At 54.6% G+C, this 22,783-nt stretch overlaps 2 protein-coding genes across 5 annotated transcripts in view; one reads left to right on the top strand and one right to left on the bottom strand.

Moving 5' to 3' along the window:
- Positions 1–2,089, top strand: part of CFAP73 (cilia and flagella associated protein 73) — a 10,299-nt gene extending 8,210 nt beyond the window's left edge. For 3 of the 4 annotated variants that reach the window (XM_067014833.1, XM_067014830.1, XM_067014829.1), the window contains 2 exons: positions 735–823; positions 1,823–2,089. In XM_067014833.1, the coding sequence (XP_066870934.1) occupies positions 735–812 (78 nt within the window). In that variant the 3' untranslated portion in view covers positions 813–823; positions 1,823–2,089. Of the gene's footprint in view, positions 1–734; positions 824–1,822 lie in introns of those variants that run through there. The other variant, XM_067014832.1, reaches the window with a different exon arrangement.
- Positions 2,057–22,783, bottom strand: DDX54 (DEAD-box helicase 54). Its single transcript, XM_059040521.2, has 20 exons — positions 22,560–22,783; positions 19,778–19,907; positions 16,792–16,862; positions 16,002–16,190; positions 15,833–15,882; positions 14,661–14,702; positions 14,440–14,535; positions 13,594–13,715; positions 13,423–13,484; positions 13,213–13,344; positions 11,835–12,045; positions 9,608–9,742; positions 8,190–8,420; positions 8,030–8,103; positions 7,222–7,425; positions 5,947–6,089; positions 5,744–5,857; positions 5,031–5,135; positions 4,656–4,768; positions 2,057–2,672 (listed from the first exon to the last, which is right to left on the bottom strand). The coding sequence occupies exons 1-20, from the start codon at positions 22,731–22,733 to the stop codon at positions 2,440–2,442; spliced, it is 2,631 nt and encodes an 876-aa protein (XP_058896504.1). The 5' UTR covers positions 22,734–22,783; the 3' UTR covers positions 2,057–2,439.

The following is a 22,783-nucleotide window of genomic DNA, read 5'->3' as shown; positions in this document are numbered from 1 at the left end:
AAGGAGAAAGGTTCAGTGGCAGGGGGGTGGGTGGGTGGGTGGTGGGGCAGCAACTATGCCTTTAACCTCATAATACTCCCTGGTCTCCAGGAACTGGGGGCTCACACCCTCTGTGGGCAATGGTAGCTGCCAGAATTGAGTAACCAGGTTTCATTTTCATTTTGTTATTTTTTTCCGGTTACCCCCTACTTATGGCAAGGAGTAATTTAATCTCTTTCCACTTTTGTTAGAGATATAATTTCCTTGTCAGATGTTTATTTCGTTGACAAATGTGAAGGAAGAGCCCAAGGATAAGTCTGCCATCAAGTTCTAGGTCTTGGCAGTGGATCCGTGGGTGTTAAGTTTATATCAATAAATAGATTAATTAAAATAAAGGAGGGAGCCCCATGGAGGAGAGTCGGTCACACACCAGTGAACACGACTGATCCAATTAAAAGGAAAAAAATAAAAAGAATTGATGCAAGTGAAAATACTAATTCAACTATAATACAGGTGATAGCCATCTGGAAAACTGAAGGTGCCCGCGAATCAACTGTTTGGCAGGCTTGGACTGAGGCTTCAAAAGCCCAGAATGGTTTAGGCCAGGTTCACTGCCCCAGGGAACCACCATCATTGCTGTCTAATAAGGGTCTCTACCCCCCCCACCCCTGCTTTGCAGCCTCTGGGGTTTTGGGGGGTGGGAAATGGACACTCAAGAGCCTGGGATTTGACTCTGGCTGTGTCGGAACCCCCAGGTGAAGCTCTTCATTCTGGACCTCTCCGCCATGCTGGCCAGCCTCCATCAGGCCAAGCCCTCCGTCCCCGCCTCCTGACCCTGACCCAGGTGAGCAGTGGGGGAGGGGCCCCAGGAGGTGCACAATTCCTGCGGGGTACAGGCTGAGTGGCTCTCACCAGAAAGACAGGAGGGCTGTGCCCGGTCAGATTGCAGTGGGGTAGGCAGGAGGAGCACACAGCAAATACTAAGTAAATGTGGACTACGTGGAGGGCACCAATCCCACATCCACCACGTGACCTGGGACCTGGTCCTCCCACCCAGGGCAGATGGGGGATTTTTTTTAAAAAACAAATTTATTTATTTATTTATTTCTGGCTGCGTTGGGCCTTTGTTGCTGCACAGGCTTTCTCTAGTTGTGGTGAGGGGTGGCTACTCTTTGTTGCCGTATGCAGGCTTCTCATTGCAGTGGCTTCTTTTGTTGCAGAACACGGGCTCTAGGTGCACAAGCTTCAGTAGTTGTGGCACGTGGGCTTCAGTAATTGTGGCTCACGGGCTCTAGAGCACAGGCTCAGTAGTTGTGGCACATGGGCTCAGTTGCTCCACGGCATGTGGGATCTTCCCGGACCAGGGACCAAACCCGTGTCCCCTGCATTGGCAGGCGGATTCTTAACCACTGAGCCACCAGGGAGGTCCCCAGTTGGGGGCACTTAAACAAGTTGATGTTTGTCAGGTGCTTGGAATGGGGCCTGGAGCAAAATTTCGGGTAAATTCTAGATAAGTGTTTAGTAAGTAAAGTACAATAAAGGAGGACCAGCAAGAGGGTCACACGACAGACACCCATCCCCGGGTGCTTGCTCACGAAGACTCCTCCGTCGTGGACTGGCACTGAGTGACGGCCATTCTGAGAATCCAGCTACCGGAGGCTGCCCCTGACCTTCCCAGGACCCCCAGCAGGGGCTGAGGAGCACAGGGCTTAAAGCAGGACAGAGGCCAAGACAGGTTTTGACCTCTGGGTGTGTGGGGATGGTGTGAACTCCTTCACAGCCGGGGAGCGCAACGCACCCTGTGCCCCCAGACTCTACGTGCTGTCTCCCTCCCACCGTCCAGTCCCAGCTGCAAGCCTGTCCTGGTGAGAGGAAGGGGACCGACTGCCAGCTTTGGGGCGTTCCCATCTGAGCAACCGACCCATCCTCTGAGCCTGACTTTCCTCATCTGCAAACTGGAGATTCCAGCAGAACCCACGCGGGGCTTTGCCCACACGCTCTTGGCTCATCCGCACACTAGCTGGGATTCTAGTACCCGGCTCTGTCCCTTCCAACTCAATGTTCCTGGTCCACTGGAGGCGCTCAATAAAGGTTTATTACATTAAAAATACACCACTGGGCCTCAGGCACTCAGGGCTCACAGCCATGGCCACTACCTCTGAATCCAGAACATACAGAAGCAGCAGCAGCCGAGTTGCCAACTCAGATCGTGGCCTGCCTGGCCTTGCTGGCAAACTCCTATGAACCCTTCAACACCCTGCTCAAACATGCCCTGTCTTAGGCAGAGGCAGCTGCTGCCCCTTTGCGGCCGTATAGCAAGCACTCCTTTGCACGGACCACGGCTTCTGCAGGGAGCCCCCCAGCATCCAGCTCAGGGCCAGGCACACAGTGGTACACGGGGAACATTGCTGATGTCCACGCTTGGACCGGATGAGGAACCACGGGGCTGTATCACCTTTCTTACAGGCTCTTCCTCATCTTGCCCTTCTTGGAGTGGGCGCTCCGGCCGAAGGCGCCCTGCTGCAGCTCCCGGGCGCGGCGCCGGTTGCGGGCAGAGAGCTGCTTGAGGCCCCCACGCTGCAGGAAGCGCAGCTTCTGGGCTCGGCACCGCTGCTTCAGGATCTGCTGCTTGGTCTTGAGCTCTGAGCGCACGCGGCCTGCGGGGGCACCCCGGGTGCGAGGCTGGGATGTACCTGCCAGGATGGAGATTCAGGGAGTTCAGGCTTTGGGTCGACTCCCGATGTCTCCTCCTCCCAGAAGCCTCCAGGATGCCCCCCTGTCCCCGCTCTCGTTCTGCGTTCACTGCTGTGTCCCCCACATGTGGCCGACGGTCACTGCTTAATGAAGCTTAAGTGGTCTACTGTACCGGGCACTCTAGCCCAAACTGCCAAGGGTCAAGTCCCAGCTGTGACCTCTTGGACCTCGGGCAAACTACTTCACTTCTCTGTGCCTCCGTTTCCTCTCCTATGAATTACGAATAAGAGCACCTACCTTATTAAGTCCTAATGTGGAGTAAATGGGTTACTATGTGTGCAGGGTTCAGAACAAGGCCTAGTCCACAGTATGGCCTCCTAAGTGTAACTATTACAATCATAAATCATTCAACAAAGGCTTTTCAGTGCCTCCTCTATACCAGGCACTGGGGACCCAGACAGACTCCAAACCCTGTTTCTCTGGACTACATGCTCTAGGCTTGTTAGATGAGAACAGGCTGTAGCTTAACCTCCCTCTGGCAGGAGAGAAATCAGAGAAGGCCAGTGAGGGGAAGGGACTTACCCAAGGTCACCCAGCAAAGCAGCACCAGCAGAAGCCAGCAGCAGCAGTGGTTGGTGGCCCCGCCCGCCACCTCCCGGGTCTCTGGGAGGGCAGGTCTCTCCCCCGCCCCCTGGCTCCCCACTAAGGCCTGGCCCCTCCTCTTCTGTACTCACCTGCCTCACCCAGCTCCTCCCCTCCCACAGCAGTGACCTTGCAGGGCTCCCACCAGATGGTCATTAAGGTGGCCCCAGATGTCTCCACAGGGGCCAGGCCACCTGACAGGGACCCACCACCCCCAGCGAGGACAAAGCACAGGGGGAGAACAGCTGCTTTTTCCCAAAGCTCACAGGCCACCCTCACCACCTCGGGTCCACCAAGCCCACAGCGGCAGCCGGCTTCACTCCAGATAAAATCAGGAGCTGAGGAGTGAGGGATGCGGGTTCCGGGGGAGGCAGGGACATGCCCACAGAAAGACAAAGAGAGGAGGAGAGACGGAGACTAGGAGGGGTGTGTGCGCGCACATGAGAGACAGACGGGGAGAAACAGAGACAAAGAAAGAGACAGAGATGGACAGGGACACAGAGTCAGAGGCAGAAAGAGAAACAGAGACTTGGAGACAAAGACACCTACAGAACAACAGAGATGCGTCGGAGAAAAGCCAAGACCGAAACAGGGAGAAAGAGAAGAGGTATCCGCCGCCAGAGAGGAAATGTCAACAAGGACAGAGGGAACGTGCAGGGACCAGAGGAGGCCCTGGGTGAGGCAGAGAAGAGGGGCGCCTGGAGCCGTGACAGACCGCATCCCCAGGCTGAAGGACACAGACTCGGACGCTGAAGAGCCAGTGAGCAGCCCCGCGGGCTTGGGGGAGACAAGCAGGGCCAGGGCCCAGCGGAGAGAGGCCCAGGACAGGTTCCAGCTCCCCGACCCTGGCGGGGGGCGCCCAGGGGAGGCAGCAGACAGCCGGGGGACCCAGGGCCAGTCACTGCGACTTGTTTCCTGGCCTGCAAGCCGGCCATTCTCAGTCTTCTCGCCCCCAGGTCACGTGCGGCGAGGCTCCAGCACACAGCCTGGCCCCGGACAGCAAGCGGGAGCCCCCCTCTGACAGCAAGCTCAGCCCCAAAGGCGGGGCTGCAGTGGGACGGGGCCCAGGCTCCAGTCTCCGCCCTCAGAGGCACGGGCGTCACCACTCCCAAGGTGCTCCTCTGCCCTGAGCGGCTGACCGAGGTCCCGGCACGTGGGGCAGCCGGCCCAAGCCGAGGTCACTGAGCACATGCTCCTGCAGCAGAGCCGAGTTCAAATCCCACCTTAGCACGTCACCCGCTGAGGGACCCAGGCCAGAACAAGAGGACCAAGTCCCCAAGATGACCAGATGTACTACTTGGCAACCTGCGTTTTAAGGACGATCCTACCCTGGCTCTCACCTTGCCCTCGGCCGCGCTTACCACCTCTTCGCTCTGGGCCACGCCGGTCAAATGTCCCTTCTTCTTCTGAGTCACGATCATCAATTTTCTGCTTCTGTTTCCACTTTTGGTAGCTGGGAGGCTGCATTAAGGAGGCTGCGCACAGCATCGAGAGATGCCCTAGACAACCGCGGGCTGGGAGCAGGGCCCCCCGCCCCCCAGAGGATCCAGGCCTTACCTATAGGGGGTTTGGTGGCTGAATCCGCTCGACCCCGCCCCCCCCAGCCCCCACCTGTAGGAGCTGGGGTGCCAGACCCCGCCCCCCACCCCCAGTAGATGTGGATGTAGAAGGCGCGTGGCCCCGCCCCCTCTGCCCCCGACCCTCCTCCAGGATACAGGTCCCTCTTGTAGGAGCTGCTGATGTAGCGGCCACTCTCCGTCTTGATCTTTTTCTTGTCCTCCTGTCCCGACCGTCCCACAAACCGCTTCTTCTTCCGGTCCCTGTGGGAAGAGTTGGGAGGTGTACTGCGGAGGGAGGCGGCCCACTTCCCCTCCGGGCCTGTCTCCCCCGGACCCTCTCACTGGGTTGTTGGGGGACTCAAGGAAAGCAGCGTGCCGGGCATCGGCAGGCAGCAGGGGCCCCACAGCAGCCCGTTCCCTGGCCCTCCTCACTACTCCCTGGCAGCCCAGGTCTCAAAAGGCCGTCAGGGGATTAGCTCCAACCTGGGGGCCTGGGTCAGGGACAGGGGACCCTGGGAGGTTCCCAACCCCCACCTAGCCGCCTCCTGGCTCCGTGACCCTGGGTTGAGCCACATCACTTCTCCAGAACCAGAGTCCAAATGGGCAAACTGGGTCATGAGCCCCTGTCTAGCAAGACCAGCCCCCCAAAAGGACAGAGGGGGCCAAGATCCCTGTTGTGCATGACCACATGGGAGCAGGACAGGGTGGGCGTCATAATCTGTGCTGTGAGGACCAAATGAGGGATGAGGGTGTCATAATTCCTGCTCTAGGGGATCAAACGGGAGTCAGGATAGGAGGGGGTCACCTTTCGTGGGGACCAAGCGGCAGACAGGTGGGCATGGAAGAGGTGTGCTCACTGGCTCACTCACCACTTGAGCTGCTGCTGGCCCCTGGTCAGGCTCTGGGCTTCGTCCCCCATCAGGTCCAAGACGGCGCCAGCCACCTGCTGCTCGAAGGCACCCCCGTCCCCACCGATGCTCAGGCTGCAGAGGGAGGGCGGGGAGATACCATGGGGTTGGGAGGGGGGACCCATCAGGCCTGCCTGCCCCACCCGGGACCAGCGGCCACTCACCCCCGCTCGCTGTCGAAGTCCTTGGGCCGGTAGGGGATGTAGAACGCTTGGTCCCGCTGCCGGGCCTCCTCCCTCCGCCTCTTGGCTCCTCGGTCGGGTCCTGGCTGCTGCCGCTTCCGGCCCACAACCTCTGTGAATAGGTCCTGGTGGACCAGGGCCCAGTGTCACCTGTGGCCCCCAGGGAGTGGACTGGCCTCCCCACCCACCAGCCCAGCTAGGGTTGAGGGTCAGGGGCTGCTGGGACTTTGAAAGCTTGGTGTTGCCCCCGAGACCCTCCGTCTCCTCATCTGCACACGCAGCACAACCCCTGCCTCAAGCACCAGCAGAGGCAGGACAGGTGGGAGTGGGGGAGGGCAGGGTGCCAACTAGGATGAGACCCACCACGTCCCAGTCCCAGCTTGGCCCCCAAGGTCATTACACCAAGGCAAGGCCCTGTCCCTCTCTGGGTCTGGACTTGCGCTCTAGGACGTGGACTAGTCCAGGGGTTTTCAAGTGCATTCTTTTGCCTACTGTACCCTCTGTCCAAATCAAAACATTAAGACAAGCAGGCCCAGGGCCCTACCCACCTGGCAAACGGGACACTCTGACCCCCCAGCCCTGCTTTTCGCCACGAAGACCCAGTGCCTGACCCTGCCTGAGTCATGCCCCCACTGCTACCAAGAGTCCCGGCTCTGCCCCTTCCCAGCTGCCGGACCCCAGGCTGAGGCAAGGCGATGAGGATGACAATGACAGGGCCACCTAGGCCTGCGGGAATCCTCTATGTACCATCCTGAATCCGCCCGGCTGACCCAGGAGCGGGTACCGCAGTCACCTGGCTGCAGAGCCCTAGTCCACAACATTCTGAAAACAAACTTTCCTGAGATTCACTTGGTGGCAAAAGCTGACCCGAGCTGACAAGAGGCTTTGTCCATCCTCTCGGTGTGGGTCTCACTGTGGAAAGTGATGCATTTGACGACCGTGACACCCCAGACCCTGCTGAAGGTGTTACATCGTACACAGTGGACCCACCGTAACGATTCTGAATCCCGAATCACATCTGGCCCCCAGGGCTTCAGGCTAGGGATGGTGGACGAGACTATGACCCCACTCTGCAGACGGGGAGGCCGAGGCTGGGTCACTGGTTTCCACAAGTGTCGGAGGTGGGACTGGAATCACTGCCTCCACCCCCAGTGACTACTCAAAGCCCTGAGGTCAGCCCCATGGGCTGCTGGGACTTGACCCACTGCTTCCCCAACCCCAGGCCAGACTCCAGGGTCCCCAGGGTGGGGCCTGCACCTCCACACTGTCTCCTGCCACCTCCTCCTTCTCAGGCTGCTCCTCCAGCAGTGCTGGGAGGCTCGGGGCTGGGACAGCCGGGCTCTCCTGCCGCTCCTGCCGCTCCTGCCGGAAGCTGGCGATGGATTTGCGATCCTTCTGCCGCTTGGCACGCATCACCTGGCTGCTCAGGTCCCGGCTGGAAGCGTTGATCTCAAAGATGGTCTGTGGAGGGGACACACCCAAGGCCTTCACCCACTGGCCGCTTCTTCCCCAACTCTACCTTACCCAGCGTGGTGTGCTCTCTCCAGCATTCCTCCCAATTCCCTTCCACTAGTTACCTGCTTTTCACAATCACAAAGGGAGGCCCAGAGACGGCGAGTAACCTGCCTAAGGTCACACAGCTGGGACAAGCCAGAGCTGGGATTTCAACCCAGGTTCATTGGCTCCAAAACGAGTGCCCTTAACCACAACAGGCTCCAGCCCCTTTTTCCTGACGTTGGCTGGCAGGCCCTTCCTGTTTTGGGGTACACCTCCCAGAGGCACAAGATGGGGCACCCGACAGGAATCAGGAGGAGAGGAGAGGCTATCGAAAGCAAGCTCCTCAGGCCTCTGACAGCCTAGGGTGTGTCACTGCCCTCTGTGAGCCTCAGTCTACCCAACTGTATGGAAGGGGTGGGAAACCTACTGTGGACCAGCAGGGGTGGTTCCAGAACAAGGGGTGGCTATAGAGGTGCTGACACGGCCAGAGCCGCGGGTTGAGAAAATCCCTGCCGGGGTCCTGCGGGGGGTCAAGAGCTCAACCGGAGCCCCGAGGCCCCACACTCACCGCCCGGGAGCGGTAGTTCCTGATGCTGTCCACCAGCCGCAGCTGCTGCAGCTCCTCCTCCTGGAAGCACGAGCCTGGTGGGGACGGAGGGACGCGTGAAGCCGCAGTGGGCTCCACGGGGCCTGCCGCCAGCCCCCGCCCACCTGACGCACGAACTCACTGAAGAGGGGGTGCAGGCCCAGGCCCAAGAGGTCCAGCTCCTTGGCCCTCTTGATGGACTCGGGCGAGGGCGCCGGCCGCGAGCGCACATACTGCTGCTGGGCGTTGTCGGCCACGCGGCCCAGGCCCCGAAGCTCCAGCGACGCCTCCAGGCTGGTCCGCAGACCGCAGTCCTCATCGTCCACCACGCCCTGCGGCACCCGGCCCAGCACGCCGTCCCCGCTGCCCGCGCCTGCCTCCCCGCCAGGAGCTCGGTCAGAGGCCTGGTCAGAGGCCTTCCGGCCCGGCTGCCTGCCCAGGGCCCTGCCTCCCCTCCCCAGCCCCACTCTGGGTCCTGAATCACAAAATAATCCCCACAAAAGAAACCATCACTTATCGAGCGGCTCCTACTGTTTTTTTGTTTGTTTGTTTTGTTTTTAAGCGGGATGCGGGTCTCTCACTGTTGTAGCCTCTCCCGCTGCAGAGCACAGGCTCCTGATGCGCAGGCTCAGTGGCCATGGCTCACGGGCCCAGCCGCTCCACTGCATGTGGGCTCTTCCGGGACTGGGGCACGAACCCGTGTCCCCTGTATCGGCAGGCGGACTCTCAACCACTGCGCCACCAGGGAAGCCCGCTCCTACTGTTTTTACAAGTACAGTTTTATGGAACATGGCCCCATCTACTCATTTCTGTGTTGTCCGTGACTAATTTTGCACTATAAGGACACAGGTGAGGAGCTGCCGTGGATCACGTGACCTGCAGAGCTTAAGATATTTACTATCCGGCTCTTTACTGACTTTAAAATACAGGGATCTTGGGCCTCCCTGGTGGCACAGTGGTTAAGAATCCACCTGCCAATGCAGGGGACCCGGGTTCGAGCCACAACCACTGAGCCTGCACTCCAGAGCCCGCAAGCCACAACTACTGAGCCCGTGCTCCGCAACAAGAGAAGCCACCACAACGAGAAGCCCGCGCACCGCAACGAAGAGCAGCCCCCACTCGCTGCAACTAGAGAAAGCCTGCATGCACAGCAACAAAGACACAATGCAGCCAAAAATAAATGAATGAAGTAAATAAATTTTAAAAAATTACAAGGATCTTCCCTTGGGGTCAAGTTCCCAAGCCAGGACAGCTTGGCCCACCCATCTCCACCCCCCATCAATACCATGAACTCGGACTTCCCTGGTGGCGCGGTGGTTGAGAGTCCGCCTGCCGATGCAGGGGACATGGGTTCGTGCCCCAGTCCCACAAGATCCCACATGCCGTGGAGCGGCTGGGCCCGTGAGCCATGGCTGCTGAGCCTGTGCGTCCGGAGCCTGTGCTCCGCAACGGCAGAGGCCACAGCAGTGAGAGGCCCGCGTACCACAAAAAATAAAAAACAAACAAAAAAACCCCATGAACTCCAGGGGGGACCCCAGCCCCTCCCCAGGCCCCACTCACCGGAGGGCTCCTCGTGGGGATGGGCGAGGGTCAGGGCACGGCCCAGGAACAGGTGCAGGTCCAGCAGGTAGGGGACCTCGTCTGGGGCCACCAAGGAGTAGGCCGTGCCACTTCGGCCAGCCCGGGCCACACGGCCTGCGGGAGGAGGTAGTCAAATGGGAGCAAAGGCAAAGGACCCCACAGCCCGGCACGTGCCAGACCCTGAAGGTGCAAGCCAGGCCACAGCCCCACCTCCTTGAGCAGTGTCCCACCTACAAAAGGGGGCAAGGCAGTGACAGTCACCGGGGCTACCTGCCTGAGAGTACGTGAGCCCACATGGTGCTCTGGGAGGTTAGCAGGAATGGAAGCAAGACACTGCTCTTTATCAGCATCACAAGTCTTCATCATCCCCACTTTGGGGGGTTTTTACCCAGAGAAATAACCCAGGGTACAAAGATTCACCCACAGGACACCTACTCCATCTCTGCCCGGAACAGCCCCCAAATGGAAACCACTTAAAGACTTAAGGACAGAGGGTTAGTTAATTAGCTGATGACGAGGAAAGGAGTTGAGAGCTGTGGCCCCTGGCCAAATCCAGGCCCCCCCAGCCTGTGTAAATAAAGTTTTATTGGCACACGGCTGTGCTCCTTCATTTACATATTGCCTGTGGCTGCTTTCATGCTCCCAGGGCTGAGATCTGTAAGAGACGAAATGGCTCCAAAGCCTAAAATATTTACCATCTGGCCCTTTACAGAAACAATTTGCTGACCCGTCATAGAATGATGCTTAAATGGTGAATGAAAAACATGCATGATGTATACAGAGGCAAGAAGAATGTCCAGTGCGATTCTAATTTTGTGGTAAGTCAGTCCATGAATAGCATTACGCTTTGGCTTGTTTCTGCATCTTGCAGAAACCAAGTGTCAACACATGCGGAAGATTCGTTTGCGGTAGTCCGATTCACACTGCTGGTCACGCGGCACATGAGAAATTCCCTTTGGGGGTTCTGAGGACGCCTCAAGGGAAGTACAGGGCCAGCCCTCCCAAAGCAACGGAACCGAGGGCACAGCATGCAGCTGCCAACAGGGAGAAGAGGCTGGAGACCCAGGTGGAGGCCTCCCTCGCACCCCGAAGGTCCCCCCACGGGCAGCCCACCGTGGGCAGCCAGAATTTACTCAGTTGACAATGTTCAATCATACGCAGAACAATTCCAAGGAACCTGCCCACCAGGTGCTTCTCCTCTCACACGCACTTATTTAACTTACTTGTATTTATAAACATGCCACGCGCGTTTATGAGTTAAAAGAAGACGAAGAAAAGTAGCCTGGTGGTTACCAGGGGCTGGGGGAGGGGGAAGAGGAATGAGTTTAATGGGTACAGGGTTTCAGTTTGTTAAGACGAAAATGTTCTAGAGATGCAAGCCGGGTGATTGTTGCACATTAGTGTGAACTACTTAATGCCGCTGAACTTACACCTGAAAGTGGTTAAAATGGTAATGTATATTTCACCACACTTGAGAAAAAGGATGCCAGTGGCCCCACTTTGCTACGTTTGAGACACCTGACCAGTTCTTAACCTCCCTGCTTCAGTTTCCTCATCTGTAAAATGGAGCTGACGCTGCTGGTACCCACTGCACAGGGTTGTTGTGAAGACAAGAAGAGCGAGTAGAACACGTGGACCAGGGCCCACCAGGAGTGCTGGGTGAGCACCTGTGGCCGCCACATCACCAGTGCGGGGAGGGTGACTTCCTGCCTTCTCGGTACTTTGCTCCACTTTCAAATTTTCCTACTACGTGCGGGCCTTACTTTCCTAACTGAAAAATAAAATGGAGTGAGCTGGCCTGCGTGGGCTGAGGGGAAGGTGGGGCCCGACAGGCTGACTGGACAAGGCCGGGAGTCAGGAGACTCTGTCTGCAGTTGCTGGAGCAGGAGGCGGAGGGGATCGGGGTGCTGTTTAAAGGCTGCTCCCAGGAGAGAAGCTAGAAAGACCGAGCTTTAGGGCGAGGACTGTGCGGGGGAGGGGCCGTGTCATCAAGTACCTGACGGGAAAGAGAAGCACCAGCCTGGGGAATCCAGAGAGTGGAGCACCACGTCCTCAGAGTCTAGGGCTGCCCCCCAGATCCGGCCTGGGCCACGGCCCCAGCCCTCCCTGGGCCTCAGTTCCCCACCTGCAGTGGCAGGAGTTGAGCCCTGTGCCCTCAGCTCCCGCTGGGACTCCCCGGTGCCCAGTGCAGCCACAGGCTCCTTACCCACGCGGTGCAAGAAGAGCTTGCCCTTGGCAGGGAAGCTGTAGTTGATGACGTTGTCCAGCAGTGGGATGTCCAGGCCCCGGGCTGCCAGGTCAGTCACGATGAGGGCCGAGCACTTGCCGTGCATGAACTTGGCCAGGTTGATCTTGCGGGCTGTCTGGTCCAGGGCGCTATAGATGTGGGCGCAGCTTACCCGCTGGGTCGTCAGCAGCTGCTCAGGGTGAAGACCAGAGGGAGGGAAAGGGGTGAGGAGGAGACGGGCAGGGGAGAGAGGAGGCTGGGCCGTGGCAGTGGGCGCCACGACATGGCAGTAAGACCACGGGCTCTGGAGTCGGGCGCCCTCAGTATAAACCCCAGCTCAGCTGGGTGACCTCGGTTTGGTCTTAATCAGTATAAATGGGCCTCATATCACCTCTCACCTCTGCAGGGTTGTCTGAATGTCAAAAAAAGATGGCACGTGCAGAGGTCTCCCTCAGGGAGGCTGCAAGCGCCACCCCAAGACACAAGTCTCATCCTGACTCTGTCACTAACAGGCTTTGTGACCTTGCCCAAGTTCCCTAACCTCTCTGTGCCTTCACTTTCCTTGTCTGTAGAACAGGGAGAACAACAGTTCCCTCTCTGTTGCTTTGTTATGAGAGTTAAATGAGCCAATACACATACAGTGCTGAGAACAGGGCCCGGAAAACAGGAAGCACGGTGAAAGTGTTAACTGCTCTTTAAAAACTACTATTTTGGTTTTATTCATCAGTGATTCCAGCAGTTACACAGAGGAAGCACCGGTAAATGTGTGTCATATAAGTGAAACCCAGCGAACTGTGTCCTCAGATAACAGAACTCAGGTGTGGTTGACCCAAGGCGGCCGCATTGACTCAGGAGGGGCCCTGGCAGCCTTGGGGGTTCGTGGACCTCTTTCCAGGAGGATCACAGATATACGTGTGTGGAAAAGCTCATCAAGCTGCTCGTGTAAGATTAGGGCACTTTACACAGATTACAGCATACAGGTTATTCCTCAATTTAAAAAAGTGAAACACATGGGACACTAAACATCTACGGAAAAATGATAGAACAGCTGGGATACACTTCAAAATACTCTGGATGGAACAGGGAATATCAGATGAATCAAGACTGGATGTGAGTTGATAACTGAGCACCTGAGAGTTCATTATGCTGTTTTCTGACTTTGCTGCACGTCTGAAATTTTTTGTAAGAAAAACTTAAAAGAATAAAAAAGCACAGAGCTCTGGCCAGGACTCAGTGCTGCTCTGGTGCTGCCCTCTGGTGGCTGAGCGTGGAACCGCAGGTCGGAGGTGGCGATGGAGTTCGTGCTGCTCCTGCGGCCCGAGCAGCCCGAGGCAGGTGCAGGCATCCCCCAGCTCACCTCACTGAGATACTCCGCGTGGTGCTTGGTGGCCACAAATACTACTGTCTGGTCCTGGGGCCGCACCAGGTTGCGCAGCAGGTGGAGGAGCACAGCAGCCTTAGCATCCTCCCGCACGAGGAAGAAGGAGGTCTGCAGGGAGAAGGGTCACTCCGGTTGGCTAACGGGGTCCGGGCCATGGGCCGGGAAGGGGCACGGGTGGAGCCTCACCTTGAGCTGCTCGTTGAGTTTGGAGTCCACGTCTAGCCGGATGAGCACGGGCTCCATGAGGCCTGCGGTGGGCAAGAGAGGAGGATGGGAGGGGGAGTCGCTGAGGGACAAGCCCCTCCCAGGCGCTGACACGCGTCCCAGCCCCCAGCCCCACTCCTGTGGCTCCCTCACCAGCCCGGGCGAACTCCACCAGCAGCTTGGGCAGCGTGGCAGAGAAAAGGACTGTCTGGTGGCCCCCAGGGAGGCGGCCGATGATTTCCTGCAGCTGCTCTGCGAACCCCATTTCAAAGAGCCTGGGAGGGCAGAGGGCAGCACAGGGTCAGCAGAGGGGCTTCCACTTCACTGAGTTCCAAACCTGTCATCCTTGCCCCCGTCACACTTTCTGTTACGTGGACAGGTGCTTCCTTAACTCAGCTCACTTTTTCTCTATTCAACAACCTCATCCTAAGCAATGATGACCTTGAAATCTTAGGTCTGGTCTCAGTTATGTTTCTTAAAAATTCATGTTGAAATAAATGACAGCAGCCCTCACTCTGGGCCAGGCATGGTTCTAAGTACTTTATAAAATATCAACCCTTTAGTCCTCACGGCACCCCTGTGAGGTACATGCTATTTTATCCCCACTTTGTAGTTGAGGCCACCAAGGCCCACAGACCCTCAGGGATTTACCCAAGTTCACAGAGTTGGGATTTGATCCCACCTGTCTGGCTCCAGTCTGTGCTTTCAACCTTGTGCTATTTTTTATCTCTTTCAAATCATGTGTTTGTTGTTTTACTATTCTTTTCAATATTTTCAATATTGAATATTTGAATATTCCTAAAAGTAAAGAAAGTAAAGAAAAAAAATAAAGAAAAACTGTTGGTCCAGGGAGCCCCATCAGCTCTGGCACTGCCTACAGTCTGTGGCCCACTTTGGGGAAACACTGCTTTGATCTCGACTGCATAGGTCTCTTCTGGCAGAGCCCTTCCTCCTGGCTAACCCTGACACAAGTTCCCGGGGATGCACCTTCAGCCTTACCTGTCAGCCTCATCAAATACCACATATTCCACGCTCTGCAGCTTTAGGTTCATCTCCACAGCCACATGCACCAGGCGCCCAGGGGTAGCAATGATTCTGGAAGTGGTTGTGCAGGCCAGGTCACCCAGGGCCAGGCCACCAGCATAGCCCTCCTCTCACTCCCCAGACCCTGGCCATCTGGGAAGGGACCCCAGAGCATCATCCCCAATCCACAAACTCACATGTCGGGATTTTCGTGCAGGGCTGCAAATTGGTCTTCCATCCTAGGAAGAAGAAGAAGAGGTGTTATCTTGATAGAACAGGTCTCTTGTCTCTCTCCCTTCCCATCTCCAAATGCTCAGCTGAGTCCTACACCTTGACCCCAGGCTCAGAACTGGGGAAAAGCTATTGCTGAGCTACTAGGCAAAAGCAATGCCCTGACAAGAACCTGAACTACAAGTTCAAACACACAAAAGGACTGATAACAACAAAGTTCTCCAAAGATAAGACTCAGCCACCGAACCCATCTCATTCACTCTGTTCATATTGCAGCAAAACGGCCTTTGACCCACAGCGCCACCTAGCAACTAACCCTGGAACTGCCAGCTCCACCTAGAATCAGGTTTCCTGGATCTCTGTGTCCTTGTTCGCAAACAGTTTGAGTACACATCCCTAACTTTTGTTCTCCTACGAAAACACCCCTGGGACACCTGTAGGAACCAGGAGTCAGAATTCTGGGCCAGGTCCAGCTTATGGAGGTATTTCTGACGATCACAACAATAGAGATAATAAATTATAATGTAGGCAAAAGAGCACTGAAAAGCAAAACACTCTCAGTGAGAATCAAAAGCGACCGGTGACAGTGACATTCTGAGAGAAGAATGAGGAAGGGGCTGCCCTTTGAGGGAGAAACTGTGGGGCGGGGCGCAGGGGTTCTAAACTTAGCTCTACTACCAGACCACTGTGCGGCTGGCTCTCTGAGCCCGTCACTTCCTCAGTTAGCTCATCTGTAAAACAGGTGTGGTGCCTGCTACCTTAGAAGGACGGTGCAAGCACACGAGGAAAAATATAGTATTTTGCAGATCTGAGCTATTACAAACATCCTCTATTTGTGTGCATTCCACTTAAAATAGCCCCAAACCAAGCATATTAAAACACACACCACTAAGTGACCCATTTGGGTGACCCAGTGCACCGCCAGCTCTCTTTTAGAAGCATCAGAACCTGTGTCTGAGTCGTGTGTGTGAAATTCCTTTCGGTATCTTCCTGCATATTTCCCCTTGTTGGTGTTTTAAGGATGTGCAGAGAAGTTGCTGTTATTAATGAGCCACGCAAGCTCAGTCCACCCGATGGGGGGGCATGGGGCGCGTTTGCTTTTGGGGACCACTGCACAGGGCACCGAGGTGGCTCTTACTTGTCCCCGCCCAGTATCAGGGCAGTCTTGAGACCAGTGAACTTGCCCAGCTGTGGAGAGAGAGAAAGAGAGAGATTGAGAGCGACGATGGGAGCTGACTCAGCCCACTTGGGCTTCGCTGACTGGTCCCAGCTCAGCCCAGCCACCGCGTCCCTGCGCCCGGATGTACCTCCTTGGTGAACTTCATGGTCTGCAGGGCCAGCTCTCGGGTGGGTGAGAGGATGAGGGCGCGGGCCCCAGTCTGGGCGCTGCGGGTCTTGAGCCTCTCGAACATGGGGATGAGGAAGCAGGCTGTCTTGCCACTGCCCGTCCGGGCCATGGCTACCACATCCTTGCCATCCAGGATCATGGGGATGGTCTGCAGGGGAATGAGCGGGGGAGGGGAGGGGTCAGCTCCTGCACCCAAGCACCACGTGATCCAGAGCTTCAAGTCTACAGGGAGGGGGCAAACCAGAGCACCTCAGCAAAAGGGGTGGGGCCTGTCCCCCAGCCCTGATCGCACTCTTGCTAAAGCCTATTTGCACACCTCCGGGGAGGTGCAGCCCATTACCCCCAACTCTTTCCAATGTTGGAACAACCTTTTTCAGGTTAAGCCAGACTCTAGCTCCCCATCCAGTCGTCCACCTCAGGATCCCAGAGAAACGTTACCTCCCTCTTGGCTAAATGTCTGAGGGCAACAAACATGAGACCCAGGTGATGATGGGGTGCCTGCGAGTTGCCCGGGCAGGGACTCAGCAGCGGGCAGCTTAAGTGGCAAAGAGGCACAGGGTTGAACCTCTGCTCTGCCGGGCCCGACTTTCTCCACTTGTGAAGTGGGCAGGCTCGTGGGGCTTCGGCCAGAGTAAGAGGGGACGACAGATCTGACAGATGGGACGAGGAGTGGAGGTCAAGAGGCCAGGCAGGAGGGTCAGGTTGGCCACGCCCACCTCCCGACCCGCATCAGCTTCCCCGCCCCGTACCTTCCTCTGGATGGGTGTTGGCACCTTGTAGCCCTTCTTCATGATGCCTTTGAACACTGGGTAGCTCAAGCCTGGGAAAGACATGGGAACGGCCAGGGGGCTGGAGGAGCCCCTATGACACATGACAGAAAACTACACAGGACAAATGACAGTTTCATCAACAAATAAATAGCAAGAAAAAAAGAAAAGCGATGGAGCAAAGCTGATCCATTCATTGAGACTTAGAAAACAAATCTACGGATTGTGGGGTATGAACCACACTTGGATTCTGATTTGAAAGCTTTTTTTTTTTCACTGACAAAACAATTTTAATGGACAAAACAAACCAAAAACAACTCACCTTAATAAGCATTTTACAAAGGAAGATGTATAAATGGCTACTAAGTATATGAAAAGGTGGTCAACATCATTAGTCACTAGAGAACTATCAATACAAACGAAAGCCACAATGAGCTACCACTATGCACTCAGCAAAATAGCTAAAACGAAAAAAGATCACAATTCTAGGTATTAGCACCTGGAATTTTCATTCACTGTGTTGAGAAGTAAATTGTGGTATGTTCATAAAATGAAGTATTATACATCAATGAAATTGAACAGTTTGAAAAAGCTAATACCATGGTTAGATTTCATAAACCTAATTTTGAAAGAGACACGTGACATGTAAATTATCACATACTGAATGAGTCATTTTATATAAAGTTACAAATATAGGCAAAACAAATCTATGGTGATAGAAGTTGAACTAGTGGTTACACTTGATGGAAGGTAATAACTGGAAGGGCCAGGGAGATTCTGGGGTGCTGGTAATGCTCTTTATCTTGATCTGGATAGGGGTTACACAAGTGCATTCACCTTGTAAAAATTCAATGAGCTGGACACATGATTTGGGCATTTTTTTGTCAGTATGTTATATTCAATTCAAAAGTTTACATTAAAAAAAAGCCCATCTTTTTTAGAATATTCAAATTTTAGTGTTATTTAATAATTTTTTTAACATCTTTATTGGAGTATAATTGCTTTACAATGGTGTGTTAGTTTCTGCTGTATAACAAAGTGAATCAGCTATACATATACATATATCCCCGTATCTCCTCCCTCTTGTGTCTCCCTCCCACCCTCCATATCTCACCCCTCTAGGTGGTCACAAAGCACCAAGCTGATCTCCCTGTGCTATGCGGCTACTTCCCACTAGCTATCTATTTTACATTTGGTAGTGTATATAAGTCCATGCCACTCTCTCACTTCGTCCCAGCTTACCCTCCCCCCTCCCCGTGTCCTCAAGTTCATTCTCTACGTCTGCGTCTTTATTCCTGTGATTTGAAAGCTCTTAATGCCATGAGACAATGGGGGTCTGAACACTGACAGGACCTTGGATTATACTGAGGAACTGTGTTTGTTTTAGGTGTAAGAGGGTCCTGCATCTCTTGGAGGCAGGTGGGAAGTATTTAGGGATAGAAGGAGCAGATGCCTGGGATTCGCTTCAGAATCCTCCGGGATGGTGGCCATGAGTGGGTAGGGTGTGGATAAAACAACACCAGTGGTTAAAACTGCTGAAGCTGGTGATGGGTATGTGGAGACTCACTGTTTTCTAATTTTTATATGTTTGAAATTTTTCATAATTAAAAGAAAAAGGCCCTGGCGGTCCAGTGGTTAGGGCTCTGTGCTTTCACTGCAGGGGGCACGGGTTTGATTCCTGGTCGGGGAACTAAGATCCCACATGCCGTGCAGCGTGGCCAAAAGAAAAAAATAGTTGAAAGAAAGAAAGGAAGGGAGGAAGGGAGGAAGGGAGGGAGGGAGGGAGGAAGGGAGGAAGGGGAGGAAGGGGAGGCAGGGAGGAAGGGAGGAAGGGAGGAAGGGAGGAAGGGAGAAAGAGAGAAAGAGAGAAAGAAAGAGAAAGAAAGAAAGAGAAAGAAAGAAAGAAAGAAAGGAAAGAAAGAGAAAGGGAAGGAGGGAGGGAGAAAGAAAGGAAGGAAGGAAGGAAGGAAGGGGGAGGGAGGGAGGGAAGGAAGGAAGGAAGGAAGGATGGAAGGAAGGAAAGAGGAAGAAAAGGGTCTTAAGTGACAAGGGCCTGTGATGGGTGCAGGCACGGGTGTGACAGCTTAAGCACGTGGTATTGCGAGGGGGAGAAGGTGGCCTTTGGAGCCTCCATATGACCTGGGTTTGTGGAGATGGGAGGACAGTGGGAGGCCTGGAGACAGGAAAGCACCATGGTTTTAGCTGCTTTTTGGTCAATCCTTCATCTTAGAGATTCAGAAAGGCCAAAAATAGCCACATGTAGATGTTTTGGCTTTTTCCTTTGATTTTGATGAATTTTAGAACATTTGGCTATCTAGATTCCTTTTGTGAGCTATTTTCTTTGCCCAGTTCTCTGTCGGGGTGTCTTTTTCTTCTTGATTTGTAAAAGCTCTTTGTATATTAGGGTTATAAGCCCTTTGTCCCATAGTTGCAAATATATTCCTGGTACAGTGTTTACTTTAACTTAAGTCTACAGTGTTTCTTTGGCATACACATGTCTAAATAGAAAAAAGTCAAATAAAACAGTGCTCAGGTCACACTTAGGCTTCTTGTCCTTTCAGGTTATACAACTATTCACCTTGATGTTTCAATCTTTGCTCCAGATGCTACTGATATGTAAAGAGCCAAGAAAGAGTCCGGCTTTCCTTCCGGCTGGCCAGGTGTACCAACAGCACCCAACTACCTCATCTCTTACCCTCAGCTCTGAAATGCGGCTCTGTCACGCCGCTCAATCCCCGGACGTCTGTGCCTGTTCCTGCACCAGCATCGCCCTGAGTCCTGCCCTAGCTGTTCTCTCATCGTGTCAGGCCTGTTGCCCTCACGAGAAGGCCGTTGAGTGGCTTGGAGACTGTCTACTGCCTCCATCCCCCCAAACCCATCACAGTGTTGGGTCCAGGGCAGAGCACGGAAAGCCATAACCCCCCGCTGCTCCCCCCACATAAAGTCCCCGGATGCCTGGCTCACCCACCCATGGACTGGAAGCCTCCTGACTTCTTCTTTTTCTTGTTCTGGGCTCGTACCATCTCCCGCGTGTCTGGCTCCACGTCCGAGGTGCATTCCGAGGTGGGGAAGGTGGGTAGGGGTCTGCTGGGTCCCAGCTGGGAGGGAGCAACAGAGAGGCAGCATCATTTCAGGTAGACTGAGACCACTGGGGGCAAGGAAGGGGGCTGTCCTGTTGCCAGAGCCCACACCCAACCTTGCCCCATTCAAGGTGACGGTGCTCCTGCCAGATCACATGACTTCTCTGCTAAAGGTCTCTCCTTTGACCGGACCAGGACAGGGCACAGGGTCAGAGAGCGGGCTCTGCAGATAGACGGCCTGCGTTTCAATCTCAACTCCGTCACTTCCAGCTGTGAGACCTCAGACCAGGGACTTCGTCTCCCAGAGCCTGCGTTCCCACACTGGGAAAATGGGGATGACAAAAGCGTGTGCCTCATAGCGTGTTGTGAAGACTAAATAGGTGCGTGTAAAGCTTAGAACTGTGCCCAGGTGGTGGTATCATCATAATTATCATCCTGGCCTGTCGTTCAAAGCCCTCAAAACTTTAGGGAACCAATCAAAACATCTACTATGTGTGAGATACTAGACTTTTCCAATCTGCCCAGCTCCTCTCTCCCCAATCCCCTTTCTGATCCATCATCCCTCCCCAGCTCTGGTGTCTCTCATTCCTGGCCTCGTCTCTGCCACCCACTTGTTCTAGCACAGCTAAATCAAACTCAGACACCGCCTCTGAGGAGTCTTCTTGGACTAAAGCGCTGTCCCTTTCTTCTCAGAAATAACATTTATAAAAGCACTAATTCATAATAATGGCTAAAACTTACCTGGCACTTACTATAAGCCAGGTGCTGTGCTAAGCATTCATATAAATTAACCCACTTAGGGTTTCCCTGGTGGTGCAGTGGTTAAGAACCTGCCTGCCAATGCAGGGGACACAGGTTTGAGCCCTGTTCCAGGAAGATCCCACATGCCTCGGAGCAACTAAGCCCGTGCCCCACAGCTACTGAGCCTGCACTCTAGAGCCTGTGAGCCACAACTATTGAACCCACGAGCCACAACTACTGAAGCCCGTACGCCTAGAGCCCGTGCTCCGCAAAAGAGAAGCCACCGCAATGATAAGCCCACTCACTGCAACAAAGAGTAGCCCCCGCTCGCCACAACCAGAGAAAGCCCACGTGCAGCTACAAAGACCCAATGCAGCCAAAATAAAATAAAATAATTTAAAACAATAAATTAACCCACTTAATCCTCACAACAACTCTGTGAAGTAGGTGCTATTACTTAGTCCCTTTTACAGAGAAGGAAACTGAAGCACGAGAGGTGAAGTGACCTGCCAAAGTCACACGGCCAGCAAGGGATTCGAACCCTGGCTTCGGAGTCTATATTCTTTCCTAGGAGACCCTCTATGGTCCCCCACCAACCCTCTAGGTCAGAGCTGCACCTGTCTTGTACAGTCTGTGAGCTAAGAATGGTTTTTAAATTTTAAAAGATTGTAAAAAGTCAAACAAAGAAGACAGTAACCTTATATGGCCCTGCAAAACCAAAATATTTACCATCTGGTCCTTTACAGGAAAAGCTTGCCAACCCCCATTCTAGACACATGATAACAAAGTGCCTGGAACACACTGGTGCCCCAGCAATATTTACTGTAGAGTAGAATGTGTGAACACTGTCATTTCATCCTTTCCACAGTTTTTGAGGCATACATAATCAACAGCTTTCTACACATGTGGAAACTGAGGCACAGAGGGGTTAAGCAACTTCTTCCATGTCCCACAACCAGTACAAGGTTGGGTTGAACTTGAACACAGGGCTGTGCCTGGGTCCATATTTATACAGCACCTACTGTGTGAGGCTCGGATGGTGTGGAATAAGGTCCCCATCTGGTCCCTGCCTCAGAGTATAGACCTCTCTCTTCATATAAACCCCCACTCATTCATCTACTTACCCAGAGTCTTCTCTGTGCCAGGTACCCACTAAGCACAAGGCTGTGAGAAATAATGGGCTACAGCTAGCTCTTTTGCCCCCTTGGTGTTCATACCTGACCCCCCCTCATTTGCATACAGTTGGCATTCAGTAGTGGAAACAGCACAGGGCCTGGAACCATACAGTCCGGGATTTGAATCCTGGCTCTCCCACTCACAAGCTGTGAAGTCTTGGTCAAGTTCCTTCACCCCTCCAGGCTACTGTTTCCTCCTCTGGAAAATGAGTGTGACTACTTCCCTCACAGGATTGGTACGGGGATTAAATGATAAGGCTTGTAAAGCTCTTAGCACGGAGAATAGCACACTGTAAGCTATCTACACATGCAAGTTTAACTTATTATTATTAGTTTCCCAGAAGTTTGGGGGCGTCACTGTCTCAAGCCAAGAGGTGCAGCCTTCTCTTAATTCATCCTCCCAAAAATCCCCCTCTCAAAGTCTAATCTTCATCACCCTCACTTTTCATTGGACGAATGGGAACCGGGACCCGCCCCCTGGCCAGGAAGTAGCCAATGAGAAGCGCGAGACCAAGAGCCGGCCCGGAAGGCCGGAAGGCCCGCAGGCCCCAGGAGCCTCCCTAGCACAGAGGCTCGGGACATCAGGACCCTGGGCGTGTCGGACACCGAAACACATGCTCAGGCCGGAGGCCCTGCCCCGACCCCTCCCCACCCTCAGCCGTGCCCACTCCCCAGCTGGGGAAACTGAGGCCGCGGGACGCTGCGCAGAGCCGAGACTCGGGCTCTGACGTATGTCCAAGCCCAGCGCTATTACCTTCTGGGCCCGGGCGTCATCTTCTGCCTGAATCTCAAACTCGCCGTCCTCCGAGTCGCTGCTGCGGGACTGAGAGGCCGCGCCCCGGCGCTTCCGGAGCCCCTTCTTCTTCCTCCACTGGGCCATGGCAGCTCGGGACCGCGGTGCGGCCGCCGGGCGCGTTCCGGCAGCCATGCGGGCCGGGGCGCAGGGAAACGGGAGGGGGCGGAGTTTGCGGGTACGTA

The sequence above is a fragment of the Kogia breviceps genome, chromosome 15 (assembly GCF_026419965.1).
Source record: "Kogia breviceps isolate mKogBre1 chromosome 15, mKogBre1 haplotype 1, whole genome shotgun sequence".
Classification (NCBI taxonomy): domain Eukaryota; kingdom Metazoa; phylum Chordata; class Mammalia; order Artiodactyla; family Physeteridae; genus Kogia; species Kogia breviceps.
The sequence above is the reverse complement of the archived record's forward strand: the minus strand, read 5'-3'. Positions and strand labels throughout refer to the sequence as shown.